At 43.8% G+C, this 26311-nt stretch overlaps 2 protein-coding genes across 8 annotated transcripts in view; one reads left to right on the top strand and one right to left on the bottom strand.

Annotated features, from left to right (window-relative positions):
- The window catches only part of PPP1R9A (protein phosphatase 1 regulatory subunit 9A), a 134061-nt gene extending 127834 nt beyond the window's left edge, over positions 1-6227 (top strand). For all 5 annotated transcript variants that reach the window (XM_088063883.1, XM_005518810.3, XM_088063890.1 and 2 more), the window contains one exon: positions 579-6227. In XM_088063883.1, the coding sequence (XP_087920009.1) occupies positions 579-791 (213 nt within the window). In that variant the 3' untranslated portion in view covers positions 792-6227. The remainder of the gene's footprint in view (positions 1-578) is intronic.
- A 500-nt stretch (positions 6228-6727) lies between these two features.
- On the bottom strand, positions 6728-24938 carry LOC102101075 (serum paraoxonase/arylesterase 2). 3 transcript variants are annotated; one of them, XM_088063912.1, is made up of 9 exons: positions 24866-24938; positions 20983-21053; positions 16309-16364; positions 15287-15452; positions 14070-14196; positions 13056-13256; positions 12380-12461; positions 11765-11893; positions 6728-10827 (listed from the first exon to the last, which is right to left on the bottom strand). In XM_088063912.1, exons 1-9 carry the CDS (start codon positions 24910-24912, stop codon positions 10669-10671), a joined length of 1038 nt encoding a protein of 345 aa, XP_087920038.1. In that variant the 5' UTR covers positions 24913-24938; the 3' UTR covers positions 6728-10668. The 3 variants fall into 3 exon arrangements, with proteins under 3 accessions (XP_087920038.1, XP_087920031.1, XP_005518868.2); XM_088063905.1 differs by having other exon boundaries at positions 24828-24922; XM_005518811.3 differs by lacking the exon at positions 24866-24938 and adding an exon at positions 24401-24498.
- Positions 24939-26311: the final 1373 nt, after the last annotated feature.

The following is a 26311-nucleotide window of genomic DNA, read 5'->3' as shown; positions in this document are numbered from 1 at the left end:
CAGAAACAGCAAGGGAATAATGGATTAATGGGATATGGGAGGCATAAGCTGATACCAATTGTAGTATGTTAGAACTAAATAGGGTTTTGACGTATAAAGTATCCATTGATTCTTGTAGTAACAATATGAGCCTAGTTCAGTCAAAAATACAGGACAGAGTTGCAGGAAGCTCAGTAGATCTGAAAGTCCAAGTGTGGTGTTGCTCTTCTGAATTTTTTGGTGGCACTTCACTAACTGTGTGACTTAGAAGACCGCAGGTGAACTTTTGACTGAGGCATAGCAGTGAGAATTTGGAATTCTTGTTCTGTGTGGACTTCGATGATTTCAATAAAACAATTTATTTGCCTAATTTGAGCAATGAAATCAACACTGGTGGTGGCAATGAGGTTTCACGCTTTAATATTCTAGAAGTAAGAAACATGAAGTGTATTACTTGCACATCAGTGATGTATCTGAGTCTCTGACAGATTCACTTTGTTGTAACAGTCTTCTAAGGAGAATTTGAAATAGAATATGAAAACAAAACGTGATAGATTAAACCATAAGAAATTCTTTTAAATTTTGTTTCCCCACCTCAGGCTCTTGGTATGACATCTTCCCAGGACAGAGCAATCATTAAAAGAAAGCTAAAGGAAATGAAAGCATCCTTGGAGAAGGCTCGCAAAGTTCAAGAGAAAATGGAAAAGCAAAGGGAAAAGCTTCGAAAGAAGGAACAAGAGCAGCTGCAGAGGAGATCAAAGAAAACAGACAAGTGTTCATCAGATGCAACAGAGGGCACTAATGAGCAGTGACAAGCAGAGGTGCTGCTGTGTTTGGCACGTGGAGGCATGTTAAGGAGAGAGAAACTTATATCCACTCTGATGCCCCTTCAGCTTTCTTGTGTTCATCACCCAAGATTGTGTAAAGAGAGATGGGGGCTGTACATAGAATGACTAGGGAAATTTATATTGTGTCGTTTTCTTTCCTGCATATCCAGTTCACGCTCGTAGCTGTTGCCATGTGAAATAATCCCAGCCCCTCCGTTTGTTCTGTTCTTGTTGACAGCTAACAGATTTCATTTTTTGTGTGGTGGTATTTCCTTCCAAACTACTCTTCTCTATTGAGCTCTGTGTGTTTGGTCACTTCAGTAACCAGCATGATGCCGAGGAGCATGTCCACTGTTTCACCTCTTCTGCAAAGGATGGCCAGTCAGTATGGTTGGGGAACATTTCTTCAGCTGGGTAAAAGGAGTTGTGCTCTGTCTGCTAAGATTTGACTTAACTTTCTAACTGGAAGTTCATCTTCTTTACGGTGTTTGGATACTCAGTTCAGTCTGCTGGAATAAGTTCCATCTTGCATCAGTACCTTTAAGCAACACTGCTGTGAAAACTGTTCAGTGACTTCTTATACACTGGAGATAAAGACACAAGAGTCAGTGTTCTCCCTGGGTAAAGGACAGGGGGTTAAACTCTTTCTGTTAACTGTACAATAGTTAATGCAGGAAGGAGGCAAAGCCTTAAATGGTTATGTGGGTTTACACAGAAATCTGAGGATAACATTTATCCTTTAGATATCTGAGCAAGAATGAATTTCTAACTAGAGCACAGCATATAAATCTGTATAACTTTTATTGTGCTCCCAGTGCGTAGGCAACTTTCTTATAGCACACTCTGCTTTGTTTTTCATGTGTTTCATACAGGAAACTGGGTTTATTTTGTTTCAAGTTGGTTTTTCCCCAGGCAAAACACCACATCTTCAAATTCATTCTCCAGTCAGTAAGCATTGGGAGAATAAGCTTTGTGCTCTGCTCTTATGAAGGTGGTATTGGAAACAATTATCAAACTTGAGTCTGCTGTAGATTTTCAGTTTTTACAGAAGTGCACTTTAAGAAGAGAAAGATGAGTGATTCTGGTTAAAATTAAATTCAGTACATTGCTGTTAAGGTCAATGCTGCCATGGAGATGATGGTTACTTAATCCAAAGCTCCCACATTTTAACTGTTTTGATTGATGTATTTAAAGAATACCCAACCAAAACCTGAATTTTTGGGCTTTGGCTGTAGATTGTTTTGATGGCTTAGCAGTGGTCATACTTCAGTGATTTCCAAGGTGTGTGAGGCCGTGGATGAAGCCTGCTGTGTAGTTCTGACTGTGACAGAAGCAGGGTTTGGTGTTACTGCCTCACCAGCAGTACTGAACTATACAGGATTGCTTCAAAAGACTGGACAGACAATGGGCAGATCTCCACAATGAGGAGCTGCAGGCATGAGCTGACTGCTCTACAGTCAGAGCTGACTGTGTACGCTTGAGAAACGTCACTTCCCACTCATGCAGCCTGCAAGTGGCAGTCTTCATCTAGCTGTGAAAACCCAGAAGTTGTTTAAGATGGTGATGCAGAGTTAGAATCTTGAACTTAAAAATGCGCCAGCCTAGAATTGAAAATTCCACTGAAGAAAAAGCGTGTTTACTTTGGCTTGGCTTCTCTTCTGCTCTGTACTTCATGGCATTCGGATTTGTGTGTGCAAAGTTCTCTGAAGCTCAGATTTGGAACATTTAGGGTGTACTGTTAAGAGTTACATTTCTTTTGATCCTAGTAATTTCTTTGACATGTAAAATGGTCTGTAAACTGAGAGAGCCTAGTTCATTCAAAATTAATACACAACAGATCTCCTTAGCATTAGCTCTGTTTTTCCTTCCAAATCTAACTTCTACAAGTTTTTGATGTATATTTTATTCAGATCTAAAATTTAAATTGCCATAAAATACACTTGCTGATATTTCTAAAGGCTTGTGATACTTTTCTTGAGATAAACCACCAGCAGCAAAATACACCTGCTAACCCAAATTACACATTGCAGTAAATCTTTCTGTGTTCATTCATAGGAGAAGAAATTTACAAATGTTTAACAGCCTCATAAAACTAGCATTCTTAGAGTAAGAGAGGTTACCTGGAAGAAACTGGAAATTTAATATTTGAAATGCAGTGTTGATAAATACATTAGATGATTATTTTCTTTTTAAATTATGTTTACATTGTAGTAATGTTTAAGTGGTTGTATATAATAATCTCAGGTGGTGTCACTGTTTTATGTTCTTTTTTTATTTAGAAACCAGAGCAGACTGCTTGGCATTATATATTGAGTTTTCATTCCTGTTTCTTAGAATGGTGCCTAGTTAATCTTTTTGTAAATCGTGTTACTTATTCTGCAGAATTACTAATTCAATTTAAGTCCTTTAAGTATTCAGGGGATTTTTACTGCTTTGTGATAATGTTATTTTGTTATTCTCAGACTAAAAACATCAACAAAAATCTAACCTAAAAAAAACCTAGTGGCTTACCTTTAAATTAAAACCATTAAAATGCATTTTGATCAACATGTGACAACTAAGGAAATGGAACAATGACAAGAGTTTTGCTGTTCTTTCTGTGATAAAAGATTTATGTGGTTCCTTTTATGAAATACAGTAACTCAATCTTGGGAAGTGCAGAAATGTCACTGGATAACAGACATGAAGCACAGTTTGAAACTTTTCTCGCTGTTCTGTAGGACCTGTAAAGTTGTGTTGCAATTTCTTTTTCCTCTTGTATTGTATTATGACTTACAGGAAACAAAAGGTGGGTGTCTCATCATTCTTAACTTAAACTTTCTGTAAACCAATGCTAAGTCAGACTTATGTGGGACTTAACGTACCAAGAAGAAACAAATTTGCTAAATTTGGTAAATGGCTAGACAGCCTTTCTCACTGACCTGACCTGCAGGCATAATGTCACCTATATTGTGTATTTATTTGTGGAAGTAAAGCTGTTTTTATTAGGCTGACTTGCCTGGCCACCACTGAACTGCTGTGCAGGCAGTGTGGTATTTCTACACCTCAAGACATGTGCTTGTGTCATTGTTACACCTGGGTGACTGCAGCAGGCTGGCCCAAGTTATTTTCTCCCTGGCTAGGGTGTTGGGCCAGTTCTGTAAACTCTATTTCTGCTCATTGCTGTAGCATTGCAAGTCGTGAATATATAGGGCCTCTAAAAAGGTGAAGAACGGAGAATTAGGAAAAAGTGAAAGTCTCAAAAATAGAAAATGAAATATACAACACTGCAGGCTACTTTAGTCCTAAAAACACTTGTCCTTATACTGAGAGTGTGAGGAGAGCAGTGGCTCTTTGTTCTGTTCAAATCAGCCAAACATACTGACTTTAATCACCTCCAGCTTGCATCTTCCCATTTCTTCACGGGTGGGTTGCTGCACCCTTGCAGCTTCCCATTAAAACTCCCTGTTGGGTTTCAGTTTTCCCCAGGAGACCAGGGCCAGGGCGTGAGGAGGGAGCTGCACCCTCTTACTGCAATGCACAGAGAGTTGCCCACTGTCTGCATTTCACCCACTGCCCTCAGCAGGTCCTGCTGGGGGTTGCTGGGAGTGGAGCCTGTTCAAGGTCATGGGTTCAAAATACACAGTGGAACGGAAGCCAGTAATAAAAAGCTGAATGGCATTAGATGTCTGTATTTCAGTGTAAACAAATGCTTTTGTATTTTCTCAGCTTCTCAAAAATTTTTTTGCAATGGCATCTCTTTCGCTATGGCTGTAGTCTGCTGCAGGGATACCACAAGAATTGAGCTTTTACTAGAATTACTGAGCAGCTTTCTTCTAAAACCTGCCAGCCCTTAGATGTCATTGACATTCAGAGGTGCTTGACACTTGAGATGAGGGTTCCTCATACTTTATTGCTTCTATCAAAGCCGCCTGTCCTCTTGAGCTGCTACACCTTCACCTCCTGGCTCATGGACTGGTGGTAAGAGGTGGGCAGTGTCATTTTTGAGAATGAATTGTGTTCCACTTCCAAGAGAAAGAAGAGAAAGAAATGCCACTCTTGTACATAGTGCAGAATGTACTGGTGTACACTTGTACTGTTCTACAGTAGTATGGAAGAGGATCATCATGTAGTTGGGTGTCAGTATTCTAGCAAGGAAACACTTCTTCGTGTGTTTTTAACCCCAACTTTGATTTTTATTGAGCACTTTCAGCAGTTTGTTTCTGAGCAGGATGACAGGTGAAATCCAAGGAGACTTGCCCACTCACTAGAGTGGAGTGTGGGTCATCTGCAGATGGCACAGTCTCTTTTGTTAACCTCCCTGTGGATTTTACTGGACTTTTTTCTGTACCTGTTGAAACTGATTTTTTAAAGCTGTAGTATCTTAGTCATGACATTGAACCCTCCAAACCCTCAATACAAAATGAGCTTTCTGTTACTAATCAGCTGTACCGGCTGGTACTTTTTGCTTTTAGCATTAAGTAATGATTTTAAAAAACGCACATCTTCCAGGAAGGTTTGGTGGTAGTGCCTTGGGCTGCCTGTTTCTTTGGGAAGTGTGGACTGTGTTAAGAACAAGCTGTAGGGTTTGTGAAACCTGCTGAGTTAGTGGGTTTCTTATTCCAGAGAGGTGAGGAAGGCTCACAGCTCATGAGATCAGATCCAACCCACGTAACCCTGGAGCTCCTGATGGGTTTCCAGTGGGAGCTTTGCCACTGCCACCAGGGGAAGTGGATTTGGGCCCTGTGCAGAAGTGTCTGAAGGAAAGGGGGATCTCAGGGCACCAGGCATAAGGAGTAACCAGCCCATTAAGAAGTGAAGAGTGCACAATGAACATCTTCTGACTCTACACTTTCCCATACACATTCACTCAACAACTGATTTCATATTTCCCAGTCACGTTGCAACGGTATCTCACTGGTCACTGACAAGTGTTACACATATTGCTAGAAGACCAGGCAGCTAAAAGACTAAAATGCACTGTGCTTACTGTAAAAATTGGCTTCTTACATAGTTTCTTTTTATATGCTTAAAGAGATAGTTGTGCTTCAGATTTTTTCCTTTTTCTGTTCTTTTTTTAAAGAGGTCAAATGTATACGAAATGCATGTTATCCTGAACTTTTTGTTTGTACATCTTGGTGTCTGACCACCTGCATGAAGGACACAGTAGTGCCATGTCTGAGCTTGTTCTCTTGTGCTTGGTTGATATGAACTTCTCTAGATTGTTGAGTTTTCCCCAAGATAACTTTGTTTAATATTTAGTTATTGGGAGACATCAAAAGAAAACATCATGGTGGCCCTTTGTTTTCTTACAAAGTTGAAATACAAACAACAAAGCCTTGTGGTTTAAAGTTAATTTGTTAGTGTAAATAAATTTCTTGCCAATGAGTATTATTGTTGTTAGACAACGAATGCAATAAAATGAGAAATCCTGAATCTTTATTAGAATTTGTAATGAGTCCTCACTTTTCTGCCCTTTGCTTGGTCATTCCAGAAGAAATAATAAATGGTGAGGATGACTGGACAGCTGCATGGGTCAGGCTAGGGGGTCAGGTGAATATGTACCTTGCCCTGCTTGTTGTTTGCTTCCTTCTGCTCAACTGAAGATTATTTTAATCCCAGCTCTTGGCCAAATTGGCATGATTCATAAGCCTCCAAGTGGGTCTCATTTATACTTTGTAACTATGTAGAAAGAAGTAAAAAAAAAAAAAAAATTAAGGAAAAAAATTGTATTTTTTCTTCATATGTAGATGAAATTTAGCATGCAGTCTTTTGCTGGAGGTTGATGTAAAAATAGGGTGTTTCCACATTGATACTGGTCAATGTTTGTGTGTTTAAAAGATCTGGATTGGTTTTGTTACATAAAAACATTTTACACTCAAGTGTAGGTTAGTTAAAATGGGCATTTTATACATTCAAAGTCCAGCAGTTCTTTTACTGAATGTGTTTAATACGTCTTTTATTTATTGGATTTTAGTAAAGCATTAATTTAGGGAAATTGAAGGGCACAGACTGTGCAATTTCTGTAGTTATTTCAGTGGGTTTACATCTGGCAGAATCTAGGCCAAATACTGTGCACTTAATCTGTCTAACCCAGTTTGTGTTTCCTAACGACTGAATAATAAATCTTGCCTTCCTCTAATACAGCCACCACTGCAAGAAGATAAAAAGAATCCTCAATTCATAAAATTATTATCTTAATTAAAATAGATATACTAAGAGGCTCTAGGTCCACAGCTGACATGTAAAATGTGTCTGCTCGGCAGCTCCCTAGGCTGGAGGCATCTGTACATATGTCTTGTTTGTGCAGGTTGTCTCAGATAGCTACGGCTGGGTTTTGGAAATGCCCAGAACTGCTGCAGTCTCTGCAGCATCTTAAAGATAATGGGGTATGCCCTCCTTGGGCTTGCAGGCCTGCATTTACTTTAGCATTAATTTAGTATTTATTTTTTTAATTTTTCATTTTAATTTTAAATTTTATTAAAATAAGTATTTAGTATTAATTTACTTTAGTATTGATTTAGTGTGCAGGTTACCATGTAATTTGGAAGCCAGGCTTTGAGCTGTTGCATCTTGCTGTTCCTACATCACTGCTGTTTCTGCACTGAGGCTGCCAGGAGGTAGAAGCTGTCCCCCAGCACTTGCTGCTCAACACTTGCCCAGCACCAGGGAACACTGGTGTCCCTGCTCCAATTCCCACCTCTGGATACCTGTGGAGGAGGTTGGCAATGGGCTTCCTGCCTTGCCTGCCTCAGGTCAGAATGTTACTGGTACAGCAGATGGCTACGATGTCTCTTCTCTCAAATGCTGTGATAAAAGAGAAGGCCCCTTGCTTGCCCATGGTTCAGCTTTAGGCACACCGACAGAAACTCCTCAGCACAGGAGAAGTTTAGAACAGAAAAAAAAAGCCAGTGACGAGTGAAGATAGTCTTGATTTTCTGAAAGGCCAAAACCAATTTAAAAAATAGAAGTTTGACAAGATCCAGCAACATGTAGGTTTTCTCATTTGAAGATGCTTTAAGGAACAGTAAAATAGGAAAATAATGCTTTGATGGGTTACTTCTGCACTGCTGAGGGAAGTGGCTGTTGCCCTTCTACAACCAAAGAGTAAATCCAGGACCTGCAGAGTGGCTGATTGGCATTTCAGCTGTGTCACTGCCATTAACATATGATGTAACTGTTTAGAACATAGCAATTCAGAACAAAAAGTGGCACAAGCCACTGATGGCTAATCACAAATGAGTGAATAGCCCAACCTATCCTTACTGTGAGAACTTCCTTCAGAGCAGTTCTTTCAGCTGGAGCTCTGGGAATGACATCAGTTCTTCAAGGCTGAAAATGGATTACAAGTTCCTGTAAGAAAGTACATCACTTAGGAGGGAAGCTGCAAGTGTCCTGCAGGGAGAGGAGTTACTAAGGAAGGAGCGGGAAAGCCAGTTAGGTAATGCCAAAGTACAGCAAAGGGATGAGACAAAAGCTGCCCTCATTTAGGGCTGGCTCTGCTCTGTGGAAGGGCTGCAGGCCATGGGCAGCAAAAGACTCAGAACTGTGATCCAAACCGAAGAGTCCTTGCACCAAAGCCTTCATGGGCAGACAGTGAAGCCTGCGCAGTGCTCAGGTCCCCAGATAACTGAGCATTTGGGAGAGGAGCTGTAAGCAGTTCGTGCATGGACCTGCTAATGCAGAGCTGCCCCCCAGAGACACGTGCATCAGCGGTGGGATTACCTGACACCAAGTGTGCCCCTCAGCCACCACTGACCCCTGCAGCACGTGCTGTTTGGTACAAAACATCACAAATAACAGGACCACCGGGGGTAGGCAGGTGGTACGAGCTGTCTGCCGTGGCAGCAGAGGGCAGCTGCTGGCATTTGGAAGGGCCAGCATGGCACTGGCTGCTCTTCAGCCTCACACAGCTTCGTGTGCCCAGGGATGTGCCTTACACCACGGTGTCTGTGCCAGTGAGCCAGTGGCGGGGGGGGGACTTGGGGTGGAGCAGAGGCTTTCTGGGGACAGGAAGGGATGTGGCAAGACCCACAGCTCGCTCAGCTGTGCAGAGAAGAGGGATGACACCCTCCTTCCCATAGAGCAGCACAGCCCCGGCCACAAGCCCTGGCTCTGACTTCCCGCTCATTAGAGCTGTGCCTTTGGCTCAGGAAAGGAGCAGTTACTCTTTTCCTACCAGTGGGTGAAAGCCATTAGGCTTGTTAGAAAGGAAAGGTGCAGGAGCCAAGAGGTGTCAGTACACACACATTTACTGTCCAGGGACACTGGTCACCCAAAACTCAGCCTGCAGTACTGCCTCCTCTCAGCCAGAACAGCAGAACACAGACACAGGAGAGTTTGCACATACTCCATATCCTATCTCAGTGTTTGGGCCACTACAGAGCAGGTTATTTGGTCTGTCTTAAAGGCAGAAGCACTCCTGTGTTTTTTGGACTTCCCCTCTACTCTTCAGAGTAGAGGGGCTGTGGCTGGTGCTGCAGCAGGCGGCAGGAGGGAGCAGCAAAGCCAGCTTAGCAATCGGCACCCAGGGACTGGCTTTCTCTTCCCATGCTTGCACTTCAGGAGCAGCCTTTCTTCTCCACAGTGGTGGAAGAACTGCAGTGAGGAAAAGCTACTGCATCAGCTGAAGATGGAGAGGGGCTGGTGGCCCTCGGGGATGTCTGGTGGCAGCATTCGGAGGGGCTGCCAAGATGCTGAAAAGGGCCAGTGCAGGCAGGACAGTGGCAACCCCAGCAGGAGAGATCCCATATCAAACACGGAGCCTTTAGCTGAATGTCAGCAACTCTCACAAAACTGGAGAGCTGATCACAGGTGGGAACTCTCACAGAAAGCACAGCAGGAGCTGCTCTGAGGGTAAGGGCATCTACACTAATGCAAGAAAAGCTAGCTCCACGAGCTCCAGCTTCAAAGGATAATGAGTTCAGTTCATTGCTAATGACATCATCCCAAAAACACTAGCTGAAGGAAACCTGGGGGGCTTTTGGCAGTGCAAAATGCCAGTAACTGATGCCAGGTAAACATGAAGGGCTGCCTGGTGCACAGCTGTGCCACAGAAATTGCTCCACACCAGCTGAAATTAAACACAGAACATGTGTGACCATGGCTCAGGGGAATAGCTGCCAAGTGCCCAGAAATGCTCCCTTTGGGGTGACAGACAACAGGAACTTCTAATGAACTTCCTGCTGAAGGTGTGCAGGAGGTGTTTACTACTCTTTAAGAGAAAAAAATGCTTTTCTAAATTCCCTTCTCCCAGTAAGAAACCTCTCCAAAGCAATTCCCTACTCTTTTCTCATCAAATTAAAACAAATTTATGAAACTGAAGCAACATTAGGAAATGGCTTTAAGGGGGAAGGGGAAATGAACGAGACTAAAATAACACTTATTCTCTTTCCAGTTATTTTGGAAGCATTAGGGAAAGCCAACAGGAAGGTTTGGAAGAAAAACCCCTAGATCAGTCCCTCGGAAGGCCCAGGTGTCAATGACAAGAATGCACACCACACCGGTAGCCAGCAATTCTCATTTACAAAATCAGATTTCTCATGGAGGAAAAAAACAACCAAACAACAAACTAGAAATCCAGCCAGCACATTGTTCAGTGTCTGACAGTTTAGTCATTTGCAATACAAAATTGAACTTCAAGGCTACCCTGTGTTAACAACGTAGAGTCCTCCCCATTACACAGACAAACTGATCTCTCACCTTCAATTCCATTTCCTTTACTATTGTGTAGAAGTCTCATTTTGGAGAGGAAGGCTAAAATACATTTCCATTACTGTAGTTAACCTTTATTGGAACAGTCTTGTTGTTAGCAGATCTAGCAGAAACTGAGTTCCCAAGGAATTAAATCCTTTCCACCGCAGCAGGTCTTCCCCGTGACGAGCTATAGATCACAGTAGAGAGCTCTGTGGAAGACGGTGCCAATGAGCAGTTTTCCCTCGTAGATGGATGCCACTGAGCTTCCCTGCAGCACAGAGCCGTTGTCAGAGTAGACACGTGTCACCACAGGCTGCTCCGAGAGGATGTTCTGGATGCGCAGGACCTGCCGGAGCGGGAGGATACATCCATTGAAATGGTCACAGGTGAAAATGCTCCAGGGATAGGGGGAGCATCAGCATGTTAACTTAAACAAATTAGTAAGAATGATTAGCTGCTGATAATTACAACCATGTGATTCCTGTAAGAGAGCTTTAGTGAAGCATGGTCCATGAATACTGAGTTTTTTGGGGTTTTTTTAGATTTTTTTTAATAGTTGTTGTACAACATCTGTAAAGAAGTAAGGCAGTTGTCCCCACCACTAGGAACATGCGTATTTTTTTTCCAGACTAGGAATTAGTTAATATCTTCTTATTTTCATGTTTCTCACAGACAGAGTAAACAACTGCCTGGTATCATAAATCTCTTGCTATTGAACATAGTAATTTTGAGAAGTGTCTTACAGGGAGCTTCAGACAAGGCTGAAATCAAATGGAGCCAGCTGCACTCACAGCCACTATCTCCCTGATGCCAGTACCTCACTGATTTCTTAGAAAGAATTACAGTGTTACCTACAGATGAACTACACTTGCACAGATTAATCATTCCTGTGGAAACATTTCTGGTCACACTCTGCACTCAGTCAATTATATTTAGCTTGGCAAAGAGGTAATTAATGCATTTCATCAGAATCTGTGTGCATGCCCACAGCTGCACAGGAAGTGGCCTGAGAGTCCAGAATTACTCTGGTCACTCTGAGTGACTCTGAGCTACTGGTTGGAAATTATTTAGTTATTGCCTATTGAATAGGTGATTGTTAGAGAGTATATGCTGATCAGGCTCTCACTTGGGTGCAGAAGCCAGCTTGGTCTCTGCTTTAACAAAGGCACTTTGTGCCAAGCACTTTGTATGAAATGCAGTTAAGTTATACCAGCATCATTTTAATAAAACAACTTTCTGGCACAGACATAGCCAAGAGACCAGTGATGTCTCCCAAAAGGCACCTCAGATGCAGGAAGATTTTCAGGATCATAGTAGAACAGCTTCATCCCATTGGGATGACATCCTGCCCAGATGTCTCCAGTGTGAGGGTCAATAGACAAGTTATCGACCAGAGTGTCCAGCTGCAGCATCTGTCCAACACAGGAAAAACAGGAAGTTAAATCTATCAGAAATCCTGGAAATAAACTACAACATAACCAACAGACTTGTCTCATCTGACACAACTTAGACTAGTTTGTTTTTTTTAAGAAAAACTTTTTCCCCCATTTCTGTTTTCCTTTTCCCATGGTATGCATCATCCCCACCCCTATGCTGTGAGAAACCAGTTTGCTGTTCTCAGCTTCCCCCATCAGCTCATTCACACCTACCGGTCTGTGGATGCTTTCAGTGCTCTGACCCACACTGCCTGAGGCAGCCTTCCACTACAGCTCAACAGCATTCCCAAGGATTCTTCCCTGGTTGTTGGTGGGAGGGTGGAAGACCTGAAACTCTGTAATGGCAGGAGCCACCCAGATCAGAGCTTTACAGATGATCATGCTGAGATCGCAAGCATTCATCAAAACTTTTCTGTTCAAAATCTAGATTTGCCTCTTCTTCATGGAACAGCAGCACCTTACCTTCACATGGGTTAAACTCCAGTTAGCATGTTTTTCCATGACATAGACATTGTGATCCAATATATCTGCAACATAGATGTACCTTCAAAAGAAAGAAAAGCACCTCATAATGTATATGAGTAAGCAGACACCAAAACCAGACAGTTCCTCCTGTGCAAGCCCACACACAAACAGACATTGCAAGCCAGCCACAGGGCACTGAACACAACCTGCTGAGTGCCAGTGTAGCTTCACACTGTGCCAATTTTCCCATTATGACACTGAAATAAGAATTGGAACCAGAAAGTCACAATTACGATTTATTTTTTTAAAATCACCTGTCCGCACCACAGGACTGGTTGATTTAGTCAAACAGATGTAGGACTGTGGAGCACTCCCTGCTTGCAGAAACCCTGCCCCATTAATCCTTGCAAACAAGACACACAAACTCCTGTATCAGCTGGTTAAAATGCAGCAACTGTTGACCTTATTGCCTATAAAGTACCACACCGTGCAGCAAACATTGCTGCTAAACTTCTGTGCTACAAACACTCTGCATCACTTGTGTGGCACGGGCAGCACCTTGCCTTACGTGAACCAGTTCAGACACCTGACCACAGAGGTACCACCTGCACAAATTAGCATCTCCAGACACTTCTGTGTGATCAAACAAAATCTAATGTAAGAAGAAACTTACTTCCTATCGGGTGAAATGTTAATTCCATTGGCTGAATAAAACCCAGATGCGACTTCTTTAACTTCTTTTGGACTGTAGTAAACAACATTTGACCAGGTTAAACCCAAGAACATTTCTAAGAACATCAAGATGAAGTCGGAGAAGTAGTGGTCATTGGTAGCATAGAAACTGTCTGGTCCCATGGCAACTATATCATTCACACTAAAAAAGAAATAAAGAGATGGGGAAATTTTAAACAAAATAAAAATTAAATGAGAGGTATGAAGGACCTTTTTAGGACTGCCCAGAATACAGTCAGGACATGGTCATTAATGCCCATAAAGAGGCTGCAATTATAGACGTATTTAAAGTAGTCACCAAATTATTTAGATCCTTTTTACTTCTATTTTCTACTACTGCAGTGCTGACACCTGAACATGACTATATGGCATCAGCTAAAGATCTGGCTACCTGACTGTAAGTACATGGAAATGATTATACCATTATTATTATTTTCTTTTTCATTACATTCAAGTAGAAAACAGAACAAGTAGGTGTTGTGACAGCTTTATCAATCTGGCTGTTTATTTTACAATCATATCACAGTAGGACAGATCTAAAAATTTTGTATTAAAAAAAAAACCAGAAAAAGCTAAATGTATGTTTATTTCTACAGTGTAGAAAATCTAAAATAAAAAAAGAGAATAAAATAGCTGGAGACTCATATCTGCAATGACCTGAGTGTGGGTTACATGAACAAAGGAGAAATGGATGCCAAGTTAATTCACTGGCATCAGTCACAGCAGTGCTTAAGACTAATTTAGTGATACAACTACTAAAACTCTAATTTAGAGAAGAGATTGAAGAAACACTGCTTTTGATTACACAGATAAGAAGTAATCAATAACAGAAACAGGGATGCTGGTTAAAGAGGAAGTATCTCATATTAATAATAGCCTAAACCCAAAAATCATCCTACACTGGATTTCACCGATGCAGTCTGATCTGAGGGAAGACTGTATTTGAGTCCAGTACCTTGTCAGAAGGTCATGTCGAATGGTTTTCAGGTGTACAAGAGAATTATCATCTTCTATAAATTTAAACAATTCTACTGTGCTCTTCTGGTGGGGATGGTTCACAACAAAGAGGTACACGGTGTCATCTTGAAAAAGAAATGGAAACAGCTGAATTCTCTGCAACAGTTGGTGTGGCTGAGCACCCCCAGCCCTGAGGCAGCCTCAAGTACAGAGCACCTGCTGAGTTTGGTGTCTCATGGCTCTGCAGAGGCAGAGGGACAAGTACCCACATTCTGCAAAATGCCTCCAACCACATCCAGACCTCCAGCTGCTTTTCTCCCAGGCTGTTCTACAGGGAACTGCTGTGACAACTAGAATTTTGCTGTTTCTTCCAAGGAAGAAAGAAGTGACCACCTCATCCTTATACCCAAGCCACTGGGTTTTGCAATCTGTGAAACAGCCCCAGTCAGCTGGAAGAAGGGTTTGTGGCCCAGGCAGTTTGGGTTTGTCTACCACATCCCCTGGGAGAGGGGAAGGAGCATCCTTCTCCTGCATTCTGTGCAGGGCTGCAGCCCATCTGTCCAGCCTTTCTGGCAGGACCCTACATTAGCCACCACTGACTCTTCCAACACCTTCCCTTAAAGGGTGACTGTATGGGGATGTAGGTCAAGCTGCAGCAATTGTTCTCTTTATATTTGCAGAACTCTAATTGCCCTGCTAAAATCCCCAATGAAAGGACAGGGGAAAAAAAAATACTTTATTGATAATCAGACCCTGACACAGGAGAACGTATCTTGGAGAAGAAATCCTGGCTTGGCCAAAGAGTAACGGAGGTTTTGGTGATGTACAGAGATTTGATAATTTCCTGTTTTGCCACAAAAGTTTCCATTCTGGGCACTACTAGTCAGTGAAGGATGTATCTCCTCAAAACACTTGAACATGGTGTAAGACAGATGTAAACATAAAATCAATTTTCTGCAGTTTTCTACTCTTTTACCATGTTTTCTTTCCTTTTAAAATCCAGGGCATCTTTCTGTTTCAGACAAACTGAAATTCTGCAGAAGTGTGTTTCCTTTAGCAACTGACATTTAGAAAAGAGCAAACCAAAGGTAAAAAGACCCCAAAACCTTTTTGTCTTCCAGCAAGAACAATCATTGAGGGTGCAAGACAAGGCTGCAAAGGGATTCCTGATTGTGCTCTCTAGGCTGATATTTGCCACCATCTCGAGCTCTTTACCTCTGTCTATGTAGGTGCTGATTCCGTGAGGGTTAAACGATGCCAGATCAAACCCTCGGCTGATTCTCAGTTCCACTGCTCTGGGACTGTCTTCATTCAAATCCATCAAAAATATTTCACCTGGCTTATCTGGAGCAAAGCTCTTTAATCCTGGATATTTCAAGCCCTGTAGAATCCAAACATAAGAAAATAATTCCTGGATAAAGGTAAACAAGAGCATCACAGGGCTGAAAAGGCTGGGGCCGTGATGGGACTTGCAAGCACACATGAGGATGTCCTTCTGCTCCAGGCTGCTGGGCAGTGAGGGAGGTGCAAGGACTGGCTCTGCCCACCCCTGGCAGAGGGAGGAGGCTGTGTTGGGGCACAAGCAGCCATGCCCAAGGCACCACAGCCACATCTCGTGCGTCTGCAAACTGACACACAGTGGGGACAAACTGGCAGCCCAGCCAGACTGCATCACACATGGTGAAGCCATGGGAAACAGCAGCAATGCACAGCTCACAGTTCCTGGCGTGGATTTTACAACATTATCATTACCTCGGTGCCCCTGGAGCACATAGATGAGAACATCAGCTTTTGTTTTAGAAAATAATCGCCAGCCATCCTAATTGCAAAGCTTGAAAACCTATCTCCTAAAGGCTAAGAAAAAAATCAGGAACAGCAAAATCTATACACAAATTTGATTTTTTTTTTTTTTTTAAGTTAGGGAAATAACACATCTTAACACAGCAGAGAATTGACATCTCAACATTTCAATGAGGCAGCGTGGAAGAAAGTCAAGGTTACGTGGCCAGGTAAGTCTGTGCAACAGGATACCTGTGTCAGAGCCACCAACACCACTTCTGTGTCAAGAAACATGTTTGCTCAGAGGGAAATGATGGCTAAGCCAACACAAGATTGGGCTCTTCTTTTGGAGCCACTCAGCCTTGTAGAACAGAGCCCCTCCTGCTGTTTTCACCTATGGTTTCTGCAGATAAGGAAGCAGGCAAGGCCCAGCATGGGGAGGTGGCATGGGAACTTACAGAGCTGATGAAAGCCAGTCCATTGGGAAGTATATCAATGTCTTCTGAACCAGCTTCTGCAAAACACAGATAAACAGGGGTTTTCAAGTGACATTAAGTATTTCCCATTGGAAAAAAAATCCCTTTAACTACAATTCCAGCTCTCATGAATGACCCTTTCTGATATGACCGCACACATGATGAAGTTTGGTAGGAAAGATCACACTGCATTAAAAGACAGAAGACAACACATCAGGTTAGGAAACAGTACCAGGGTTCACCTATTTTGGGGGCCCAGGGGTGCCCCTGCAGTGGTCAGGCAGTCTCCTACCCAGCTCCATGTGCCCCTAGATGTTGTGAGATTAATCACCAGGTGTGGGATGAACCACCAGCTCCTGAGGATATGTTCTGCAGCAAGCAATTAGTGTGGGCAAGGAGATTTCCAGGCCGGGACCATACCCTTAACTCAAGCCTCAGGCTTGCATAAGGCAGCTGTGGGAATTGTGCACACCAGTTCTCCTGATTGAGCTAGGACACTTCATAAAGATGGATTGCCAAATATTTAGTTAAAGCTCTCAAGTGACAGAGAACCTACTATATCTGTAACAGCTAAGGGCTTTCATAGTTAGACCTCACTTTCAACTACAGGTAATCACTTCCAATATTGCCAGTTCCTGTAGCTCCTGTAATATTTTTCCCTGCTAAGAAAGAAAGATAAAATAAAAACCCTTCAGTAAGAACACTAGAACAATTTTAGGCTTTCATCAAGCACTCTCCAAAGAGCTTTTATTCCAGTGCTGAAGCCTGTTTGCCATCCCACGTTTGCACCACTCCCCTGAGAAGCCTCTCCTCTCTTCTCCAAATCACCAGCAAAAACAGCATTCCTCACAAGCCACTTTCCAGATGATAAGGGAAACCACTCAGGAGCATCTGCTTAAAGAAAATTCTTCAGCAGGTTTTCTTTATCAGAGCCATCAACCCCAGGTTTTTCCACCCAGCTGTCCCATGTCTCCACACCCCCTCCTGCTTTGCCATAACCACACGTGTGAGCCTGCATGGGTCACACAATCCCTTGCACCTCAACACCTCCTTCCAAGGAAGCACCTGCAAATTTGAGCTGGGTTTACTGTTTGCTTTTAAGCAACTCCTATATCCAAGCACTGGTTTGGCTCGGCTGTAATTTATCCTGGGATCACTGACAGCCTCTGTGGAGAGGAACCAGAACCCCAAATTCACCCATTCAGGAAATTTCCTCCCCAGCTCAATCCTGGGAAGATGCAGTGGCACAACATCTCACTTCTGGCCAGGGCCAGCTCCTCAGCCTCAGCAAGTTCCTGCTCTGTCCCATGACAGCAACAAGCAGAGTATCCCTGCCTTCTGAAGAGCAAAAAGTCTGAAGATGCATTTTGGGAGGAGTCAGCTGCTATCCCACCCCTAGGTTCTAAATTTTGACTAATTCAGGCAGGAGACAACATCTGTACTGATGTGTCCAGAGACACTTAGAGCCTGTATTTTTCAATTAAAGTTTTGAATTTGGGCTCTTCTTCCCTTTTTTTCTCAGCTCAGCTTACATTCTGGTTTAAGCCACAAACTCATTTCTTTTGCCCCAGTCTCTCCAGCTCTGGGTTAATTTATAAAATGGGGTTGGCTGCAATTCTCCACTTCCCAGGATTGCTGCGAGGCTAATAGCATAAATAAATGCCGAGAGGTTCAATTGCCATGGTGACATGAGCTGGACAGACAGCTTTTACTGGCAGTACACAGTGGCAAGCGAATAAACAGAGATCTAATCATTTATCGCTACTGAATCAGTGAGGCTGCCAAGCAGAAAGATGAGCAGGCTAATTGGGAGCAGATAATTAAAAACCACCAGTTTCCCGCGGAAGGAACGCAGTGAGAGCCCTGCACCCAGCTGCTTCAAGAGAAACTGCCCAGCAAAGCACATTTTGGGTGCTCCCTGGCCAGGCCCTGGAATGTGTGGAAGCGAGTGGTGTCAGGAGAGCAGTGGAATGCTGAGTCAGCACAGTACTGCTGACTCAGCACACCCAGGAGGGGCTGCAGACACACAGCTGGCCACAGGGACTCTCCTGCACGCCCTGTTTTGGGAGGGCTCTGTGCTGCTGCTGCTGCTGCTCCAGACACTCTGTGAGCCGGCAGAGTTAGGAACTGACCCCTTAGGTATCACTTCCATGCACTCTGGTGCTTAACTCTATCACCGAGCCCAGCTTCTCCATGGGATTATCTGAAGAAGTGGCATTTAAGAAAAATCAGAAGATAGTGTTGAAAAGTGCTGCCTACTTTAGAAATGTTGGCTTTTTATTGTTCTTTATTTTGTCTTAGTATGATGTACTCTGCAGGTGTATCTAATGAAAAAACCTATCTGGATTTCATGTCCAAAAGTGTGACACTGTTTTGCCCATATCCCACAAATTGCTCCAAGATGCAAGTATTCCTAGCAACTTCTGTAGTAGCTTCTTGAACTTTAGGAATTAGTACAGGAGATATGATTAGTTTATTATAAACCAGTAACATGATGAGACACCAATAAAACTCAGAAGCTAGTGTTTATTCTAGAAATATAGCCTTTCCTACGTATTTGTGAATGAGGCTTAGGACAAGCTGAAATTTTTGTTTGTTCAGTGTTTGCATCTGTGCTTATATTGCACAATATTTGAAAAGCAGAATAGATTAAAGTCTTAAAAAAGATAAAAAATGAAATTGTACAGAAAGAAAAGGGTCCACTAGAGAAGTCTTCCATTTACTCTGTGTTTGCTTCACTTATTATAAATCCATCACTTAAAATTCATAGATTGTACCAGAGGTTTGTTCTTCTATGTACAGAATGGATAGTTTAGAGTTATTTTGCTCAGATCCAGCTGATCCAGCTCTGGGACCTATGTCACATTTAAGAGTTCAGAAGGACTGATTTAAACATTAAAATAAAGAGAGATTGTCTATGCAGCTTTATCCTAGCATTTTAAAGGAAAAAGGCCCAGGAGGCCAAGACATCCATGTACAAAGACATCCTCACACAAAGTCACCCACGCAAGCAAGCTTGCATATCCAGTACAGCAGAACCCCATGTCTGAGTGGTACTACACAGGCAGCATTTAAGCTTTAGGGATCCTTGGTCACCCTGAGTGATATAAGCCCCCTAGTCACAGCAAATGAGTTTTAGAAGATGTTTGAGTGAACATGCCAACTTTTAAGTTTGTACAATCCTTTGTAACTTCTCTTTCTGCCACACTGGACCTGCTAAACTAATTTTTGGTGTTTTTATTTTTCTAATAAATAGAAAACTGCAGAGCAAAGGCAAGGTGCAGTTCTCTGTGTGAAGGGACAGCGTTAAGAAAATTCAGCAAGAAGCAGAAATGAAGCTCTGTAAATGGATTCACTGCCTCTAAGCAGAGACAGGTTCTCCAAAATAACCTAATCTGCATGTAAATGTCAGGCACAAAAACCAAGATACTGTTCAGAAATGAAACACAACTCTATTTGTCTTTTCTAGGTTTCCTTCTTTCCTCTTTTTTGCAACTGTGTTGCAAAAAAGTCTTAGAAAGATTGCAATAGTGATATGCTTAAAAAAATCACTCAGAAATTATTTTATATTCATCACCATCCAACAAGCATTATTCATTGTCTTGTATGAGTAAATTACAGCTTAATCTAGAAGACCTGGAAATTTTTTTAATGCAAATTTTTTCTGTACCTATTTTCAAGTACAGGAACTCCTTGTATATGCATCCATAGTAGCAATTTGACTTTATAAAGACGTTTGAATCCTGACACAAGGAAGAACAAGATTTATGAAATCAACTCACTGACTCAGCAAACTCAAAGGCAAGGCTGTAAAAGCTCATCCAATGATTTTTTACCCATGAAAAATCCAGAAAAATGTCACCATAATTTAAGATATTTCCAAAAATAGTAAGGAGGGGGAAATGCTTAGCTATCAAGCCTGCATTGGGTTTTTTTGGGAGAAATGGAGACACAAAAAAATAATCAATTTCAAAGCTATCCATTTTATAAACTGGTGTTCTGAAATGGAGAGAAAAAAACAAGACAGAAATACTGCTGTGTGTCAAACACATGGCCCAAAGTACAAAGTCAACATTTCAGCCACTCTGCAAACCAGACTAAGATGAAAAACATGACCTCTCGTTCTTTGGAACCTCACAGCTGCATTGCACAACCGAGCTCATGCTGCAACCGCCACCACAGCACCAGCCAGCTCCTAAATATCCCCAAAATGTGCAGCTGAGGAGGGACATCCCAGCTGGCATCTAGCAGCCACTCCTTTGCCATGTGCCTGTGGCTCTCTCCTAAAGCTCCCACCCCTGCTGCACTTCCCATCTCCAAGATGCCACCAGCTGAGCCACCTGTGGGTTCCTGCCTGAAGAACCAGCACACCTCATCTGAAAGCCAAATCACTTCCTAAGTGGCTTAGCAAAGCAGAGGTGTTTGCAAGGTGCTCAATTCCAAGAAAAGGAAAAGAAACTAAATACCAGCTTATACCCAGCTAGTTTTCCAGTACCATTTTCTTCCTGCAGTTTCTCCCTATTTCCAAGTCCAAGTAGCAAATGAAAGTCAAATCAGCACTTTGGTTTTGGGATCAGGCTTGGAAGCTGGCTTTAAGAAGCCGTGACAAAAGAAGGCTGGACAAAAGCAATGTGCTCAGTAATTTTAAGCACGTACCAATCCCTTTAATGAGCCGGCAGTTCGGGAGGCTCACTGGGGCAACTTCCCGTGAAGCATTGAGTCTGTTCCTGCAAGAGGAAAGAGCAGGGTTAAACAGCACACAGACAATTTTAAAACAGGTAACTTTCCTAGTTTTCAGTTTTCTTGTCTGCCATGTTGCAGTAACAAATCAGCTGTAAAATACTGAATAAGCAAACTCCAGAACCAACAACAGCAACTGCCCCAAATCATGGCAATGGTTTCACCAAGGATTAAGTGATTCTTCTACACTGAGTAATTTCAGAAACTTCATTTTGTTCATGAGCTTCAGCAATAAGCTTTCATGACCCACTGCAGCTCAGATGATAACATAACCACACTTTCTTCAGGTTTCAGACACCTAAATATAGAAGCACCCTGGAGTTAGGACTAATATTTCACAAGAGGAGAGGGCGATCTTCTACTGCAACCCACTGCCTATTTTTGGTGACTGGGCCACCAGCAGCTGCACTTTCTTCATTTTTGGTCTGCATTCAAAAGCAGCAATAGCAGTGTTGCAAGGCAGGAGTGCTCATTTCCTTGCAACAAGCAGGACTTAGTAGTATGGCTTTCAGCAATTACCCTATCCCCTCCTCTTCTCTCCTGGTAACCACTCCAAGCATTACCTTTCATCAGTGTGTATTTCATTCATGAATGCTCATGAAATTCCACCTCTGGCTCATACTTCATTGTACAAACAGATACAGACAGGCACACACAAGTTTGTGTTTTTCCATTTCCTCAGTTCCAAATTGTTTGCAAATCTGCATGAATGACGCCTCACAACCAGGAGGTTTGACCATGCTGGTCCACAGTGACACAAGAAAATATGTTGCATTTCTATGTATTCTAGCGTGCTAGAATTTAATTTTTTTTCTGCCCAGAAGGAAGCACTTAACCTAACACAGTAACTATTATATGAATGTGTTGAGGCTATTGCTGCATGCACAGGAAATTCTGAACGCAGAGATCCCATAGCAAAACCTTGCCATGTTTATGTTATAGTTTTAGGCATAAACATAAACTAAACAGCAGTATCAGTCAGTGATATGAAAAGTATGTGATACTGCTGAGCACTGTAGGGTATGTCAGCCCTGCATTTTTACCCTCCCAAGCCCACCCTCCCAGCAGAGGAGGTACTGACAGAGGATCACGCTGGCTCCCAGCCCACAGACGGCGCAGGAGGGCTATCAGCTGCTCCCTTACCCACTGGCACAGCCAAACCCACCAAGCCCTCGAGGGTGGCTCAGAGTGATCCTGCCTGAAGCTTGCACTGCTGCCTGCTTAGGGCTTTTCCCTTCCCTATTTTCATCAGCTTTTCCCAGGCAGGCTGCAAGCCACCCTGAGCCAAAATCACAGCAGGGACTCAGCCAGCAGCCAGCAAGGGATGATGATATCCCGACAGCATTCCCAGGGAAACACTTCATAGGCTGGAATGAGAATAATTCAAAAGGACACTAGTCACAAGCCTGCAGCATATATAGAGGCTTTTCCAAAATGTGTCAGTTTATCTAGCTCAGACAGCCTCAGCCAAGCAGCCAGATGGCCCAGATTACAAACTGGCCGTACCAAGAGCAGCCTGGAATATGGAGGACCTGCAACATGTGTGGGATGCAACTTCAAAGAAAGCAAGAGGTTTTTGCTACTTGGTGCAACTCCAGTGCATGGCACCTTTTCCCTCACAGTTTCTCTTTCCAGTTTCAGTCCTCCACCTGCTGTCCTACTTCATGGGACACAGACCATAGGCCTTCCCTTTTCTTCAGAAAGAACCCGTTGCACTGTCAAAGACCTCTTTTAGTTTTCCTCACCTCTAGCCTAACCAATCATGAATCTTTCTGGACTTGATTCTGGGTTTTTTTTTTTTTACAAATTCCAAAGGAACTGCACAAAGTCTTTGCTGAATTCCTGCCCTCTGGGTAGGGGATGAATAAAAGAGACCCTTGGCAAGAGCTAACACCACCTACAGTTTCTCCTCTCAAGACTGTGTTAAATTAGTTTTAGAGTACATTGTGATCTGAGGTTGTGTGTTTCCAAACTTGGCAACTGTCTTAAGACTGCTGGTACGTTGCAGTTTGCAGGAAATGCAGCACACAGGAAAAACCCGCAGAGAGATACAGAGACAGAGGGATCCTGTTTGTTCATAGAGCTTCTCCTTTACCAGATTCCTAATGTTTCATTTATTCATTCAGTTTGGAGGAGAGGTGGAGTCCCCTGCTCTTCACACTTTGAAATGGCTCACCCCACTAAAGCCTGGGACTATCTTCCAGTTCTGCTATCCCACCTTATGCAACTCCAGGACAGGAGGGCCCCACTACCACTGTGGCTATCACCAATAACACTTGAGGTGGATTTAATGCAGCCATCATCCATGCCAGGTACCAGGGTGCAGGCAGTAAAGCTCTCCTTCTGTAGTTGGATGCAATTACTATATACCCAAAGGTCAATTAGCTGGATGTCATGGCTTTGAAATCAGGCATTTGGAGTCCTTGTGAACTTCAGCAAAATTATAATGACTTAGTCACCTCCCAATATAGTAATTCAGCCTCAGTTTTGTGACCTGAAAGAACCAGTTACACATTTGGGAGCTTTCAGGACAGAAGCTGCTGTAACACCAGTGTTCACATTCATGCCTCATGGCATGAGGTGTGTGATATGGAGCATGACATGGCTGGGTATTTCAGCTCACAGCAAGTGAGGTCACAACTTAGGATCACCAAAGTCTGTTTTCCATCAGAGGAAACCACATGTACATAGGGGCTAATTTTGTCCAGCTTTGGTAGAAAATAACCCAAGTTCCTGGCAAATTGTTTTGGGGTTACTGTTTGGCCAGCTGTCAGGAGATGAGGTAAATTCACAGACAGTGCTTTTGGCACATCCCTGTTAATTGCAGGCTCTATAAAAGCAGAAGTGCTACCCCCCTGCCCCATGGCACCTTCTCCCCTTGTCCCCCTCGCTCCCAACATCGTCCTGGCGAGTATTTCACATCCACTCAGTGCAAAGGGCATTTCCGCTGCATAACTGGTCCCGAAGTTAGTTCATGCCGAAACCGGATGAAAAGGGCATCACAGCGCCTCTATTTTCTCCGGGAAAAGAACGGTTCCCTTGATAATGTTGACGACAATGATGATGATGATGACGAAGAGCCCTTTCCCTCTGGCTGACACTGCGCTGATGCAAGGGCAGGTGCTCGCTCAGCTGTGCCCCAGCCCGGGTGTCCCGCCGCTCGGAGGGCGGAGGGAAGCGCCCGCCGCCCCGCCCGGCTCAGCCCCGCACCCGGGGGTCGCTCAGCCGCGTCCCGCCCCGCCGGCACCGCATCGGCACCGGCACCGGCACCGGCACCGACACCGGCACCGGCACCGGCACCGACACCCGCGGCTCCGAAACCCCGCTCACCCACCGGAACGCCAGCAGCCGCTCCGCAGCCAAGGCTGCCGCTATCCCCACGAGAGCCACCAGCAGCAGCTTCCCCATGGCCGCTCCGTCCCGTCCTGTCCCGTCCCGCCCCCGGGCCCGGCGCTGCCCCCCTCGCCCCGGCCCCGCCCGGCCGTGCCCGCACCCGCGGCACCGGGCCAGCCTGTGCCTCCCTGCGGCCTCCGGGCTACGGCTCCCCCCGGCAAGGCAGGAGCACCCACTCCCAGCTCCGTTATAAAAAAACATACGCCTTGTACAAAAGTAAGTGTGTCAGACCAAGACTGCGTGATGCTGAACGTTCAGGTGCTCCGTGTACGCCTCTGCTGGAATGTGCACGCTAATATGTGCACATACCAAATACCAAAGCTCTCCCCGCAATGATGTTTCTTCCACTGCCACCCTCCCACCAATACCTTTCTCCTCTGTGCAGGAGAGGGGCTGCAGAACCCACCTCGGGGCTCCAGGATTCCTCCATGCAGCAATCTGCTTTTGCATCATCTTTAGTGCTGGTCTCCCTGTGCTTTCTGCTTTTTGGAGGAACACACTTGGCAGGTTAATGGCCCCACTCAGCAGTTATCTTTCCCTTCCCTGCTCAGTGAATGTCCTCCCCTGCACACATTCCTTTGCACTTTTCTGAACATCTGAGCAATCACTTAAAAGGGCTTTTCTGCTCTTTTTGCCCTCGCCCTCAAGGCCAAGCAGATGCTCCGCACTTAGTAGTACTTCAAATAAAGCGTCTCAGGGAAGAGGAGTGACTCTAAAATACCTTTCCCTCTCAGTTTTGGAATACTCCTTGACCCTTTTCTAGTCCTTGATAACTTTGAAATTATAGATAGATGAGACTTTTTGGGAGGAATGCATGGGGTTGTTGTGACCCAAGTGCAGGATCTGGCACTTGGCCCTTGTTAAACCTCATACCATTGGCCTCAACCCGTGGATTCAATCCAGATCCTGCTGCAGAGCCTTCCTACCCTCCAGTAGATCAACACTCACACACAGCTCGGTGTCACCTCAAACTTACTGAGGGTGCACTAGATCCCCAGATCTGGATAATATATTAAATACATTAAACAGGACTATAGATAATAAATATAAATAATAAATATATTAAATAATATATTTAATAAATATATTAAACAGGATTAGCCCAAATTCTGAGCCCCGAAGAACACCACTCATGACTGGCCACTATCTGGATTTAACTCCTTGCACCAACACTTTTTGGGTCCAGCCATCCAGACAGTTATTTCATACAGTGGACAGTGTACCCATCCACACTGGAGAAGTTTCTCCAGGAGAATTCTGTGTGAAATGATGTCAAAGGATTTATAAAGTCTAGGTAGACACATCCACAGCCTTTCCCTCATCCACTGAGCAGGTCACCCTGTCACAGGAGGAGACCAGGATGGGCAAGCAGGATTTGCCTTTCTCAAGCCCTTGCTGGCTGGGCCTGGTCCCCTGCTTGTTCTGCACATTGCATTTGATGGCCTTCAGGATGATCTGCTCCATGATCTTCCCTGGCACTGAAGTCAGGCTGACAGGACTGCACTGCAATACTCCAGTTGTGTGAGCCTCCTCACCCTATTTCCATTCTAACAACTGTATCATGGTTTTTCCTGCTGCATGATGAATTCCTGCTCCTCCTGTTTGTTGCCCATGCTGTATGCACTGGTGCAGATGTTCTTGATTTGGGCAATTGTTAGGGTAGAAGCCCTAAGTCCTGCATGACCACTTTCACACATCTCTGTGATTTCTAACACCTCAATGACACCTGCATCTTTGCTGCCATGTGAATCTCCATCCACCTCCATCCCCCTGCCACAAAGGCAGCAGACTAAGGGAACATGCTGGCACACTATCCATCAAACACTGATGTACTGCCTCCAGGCTTATCTCT

Source organism: Pseudopodoces humilis, chromosome 1 (assembly GCF_049639895.1).
Source record: "Pseudopodoces humilis isolate 2021_Gansu_Grassland_sample_001 chromosome 1, ASM4963989v1, whole genome shotgun sequence".
Lineage (NCBI taxonomy): Eukaryota > Metazoa > Chordata > Aves > Passeriformes > Paridae > Pseudopodoces > Pseudopodoces humilis.
This window is presented reverse-complemented; position numbering and strand designations above follow the sequence as displayed.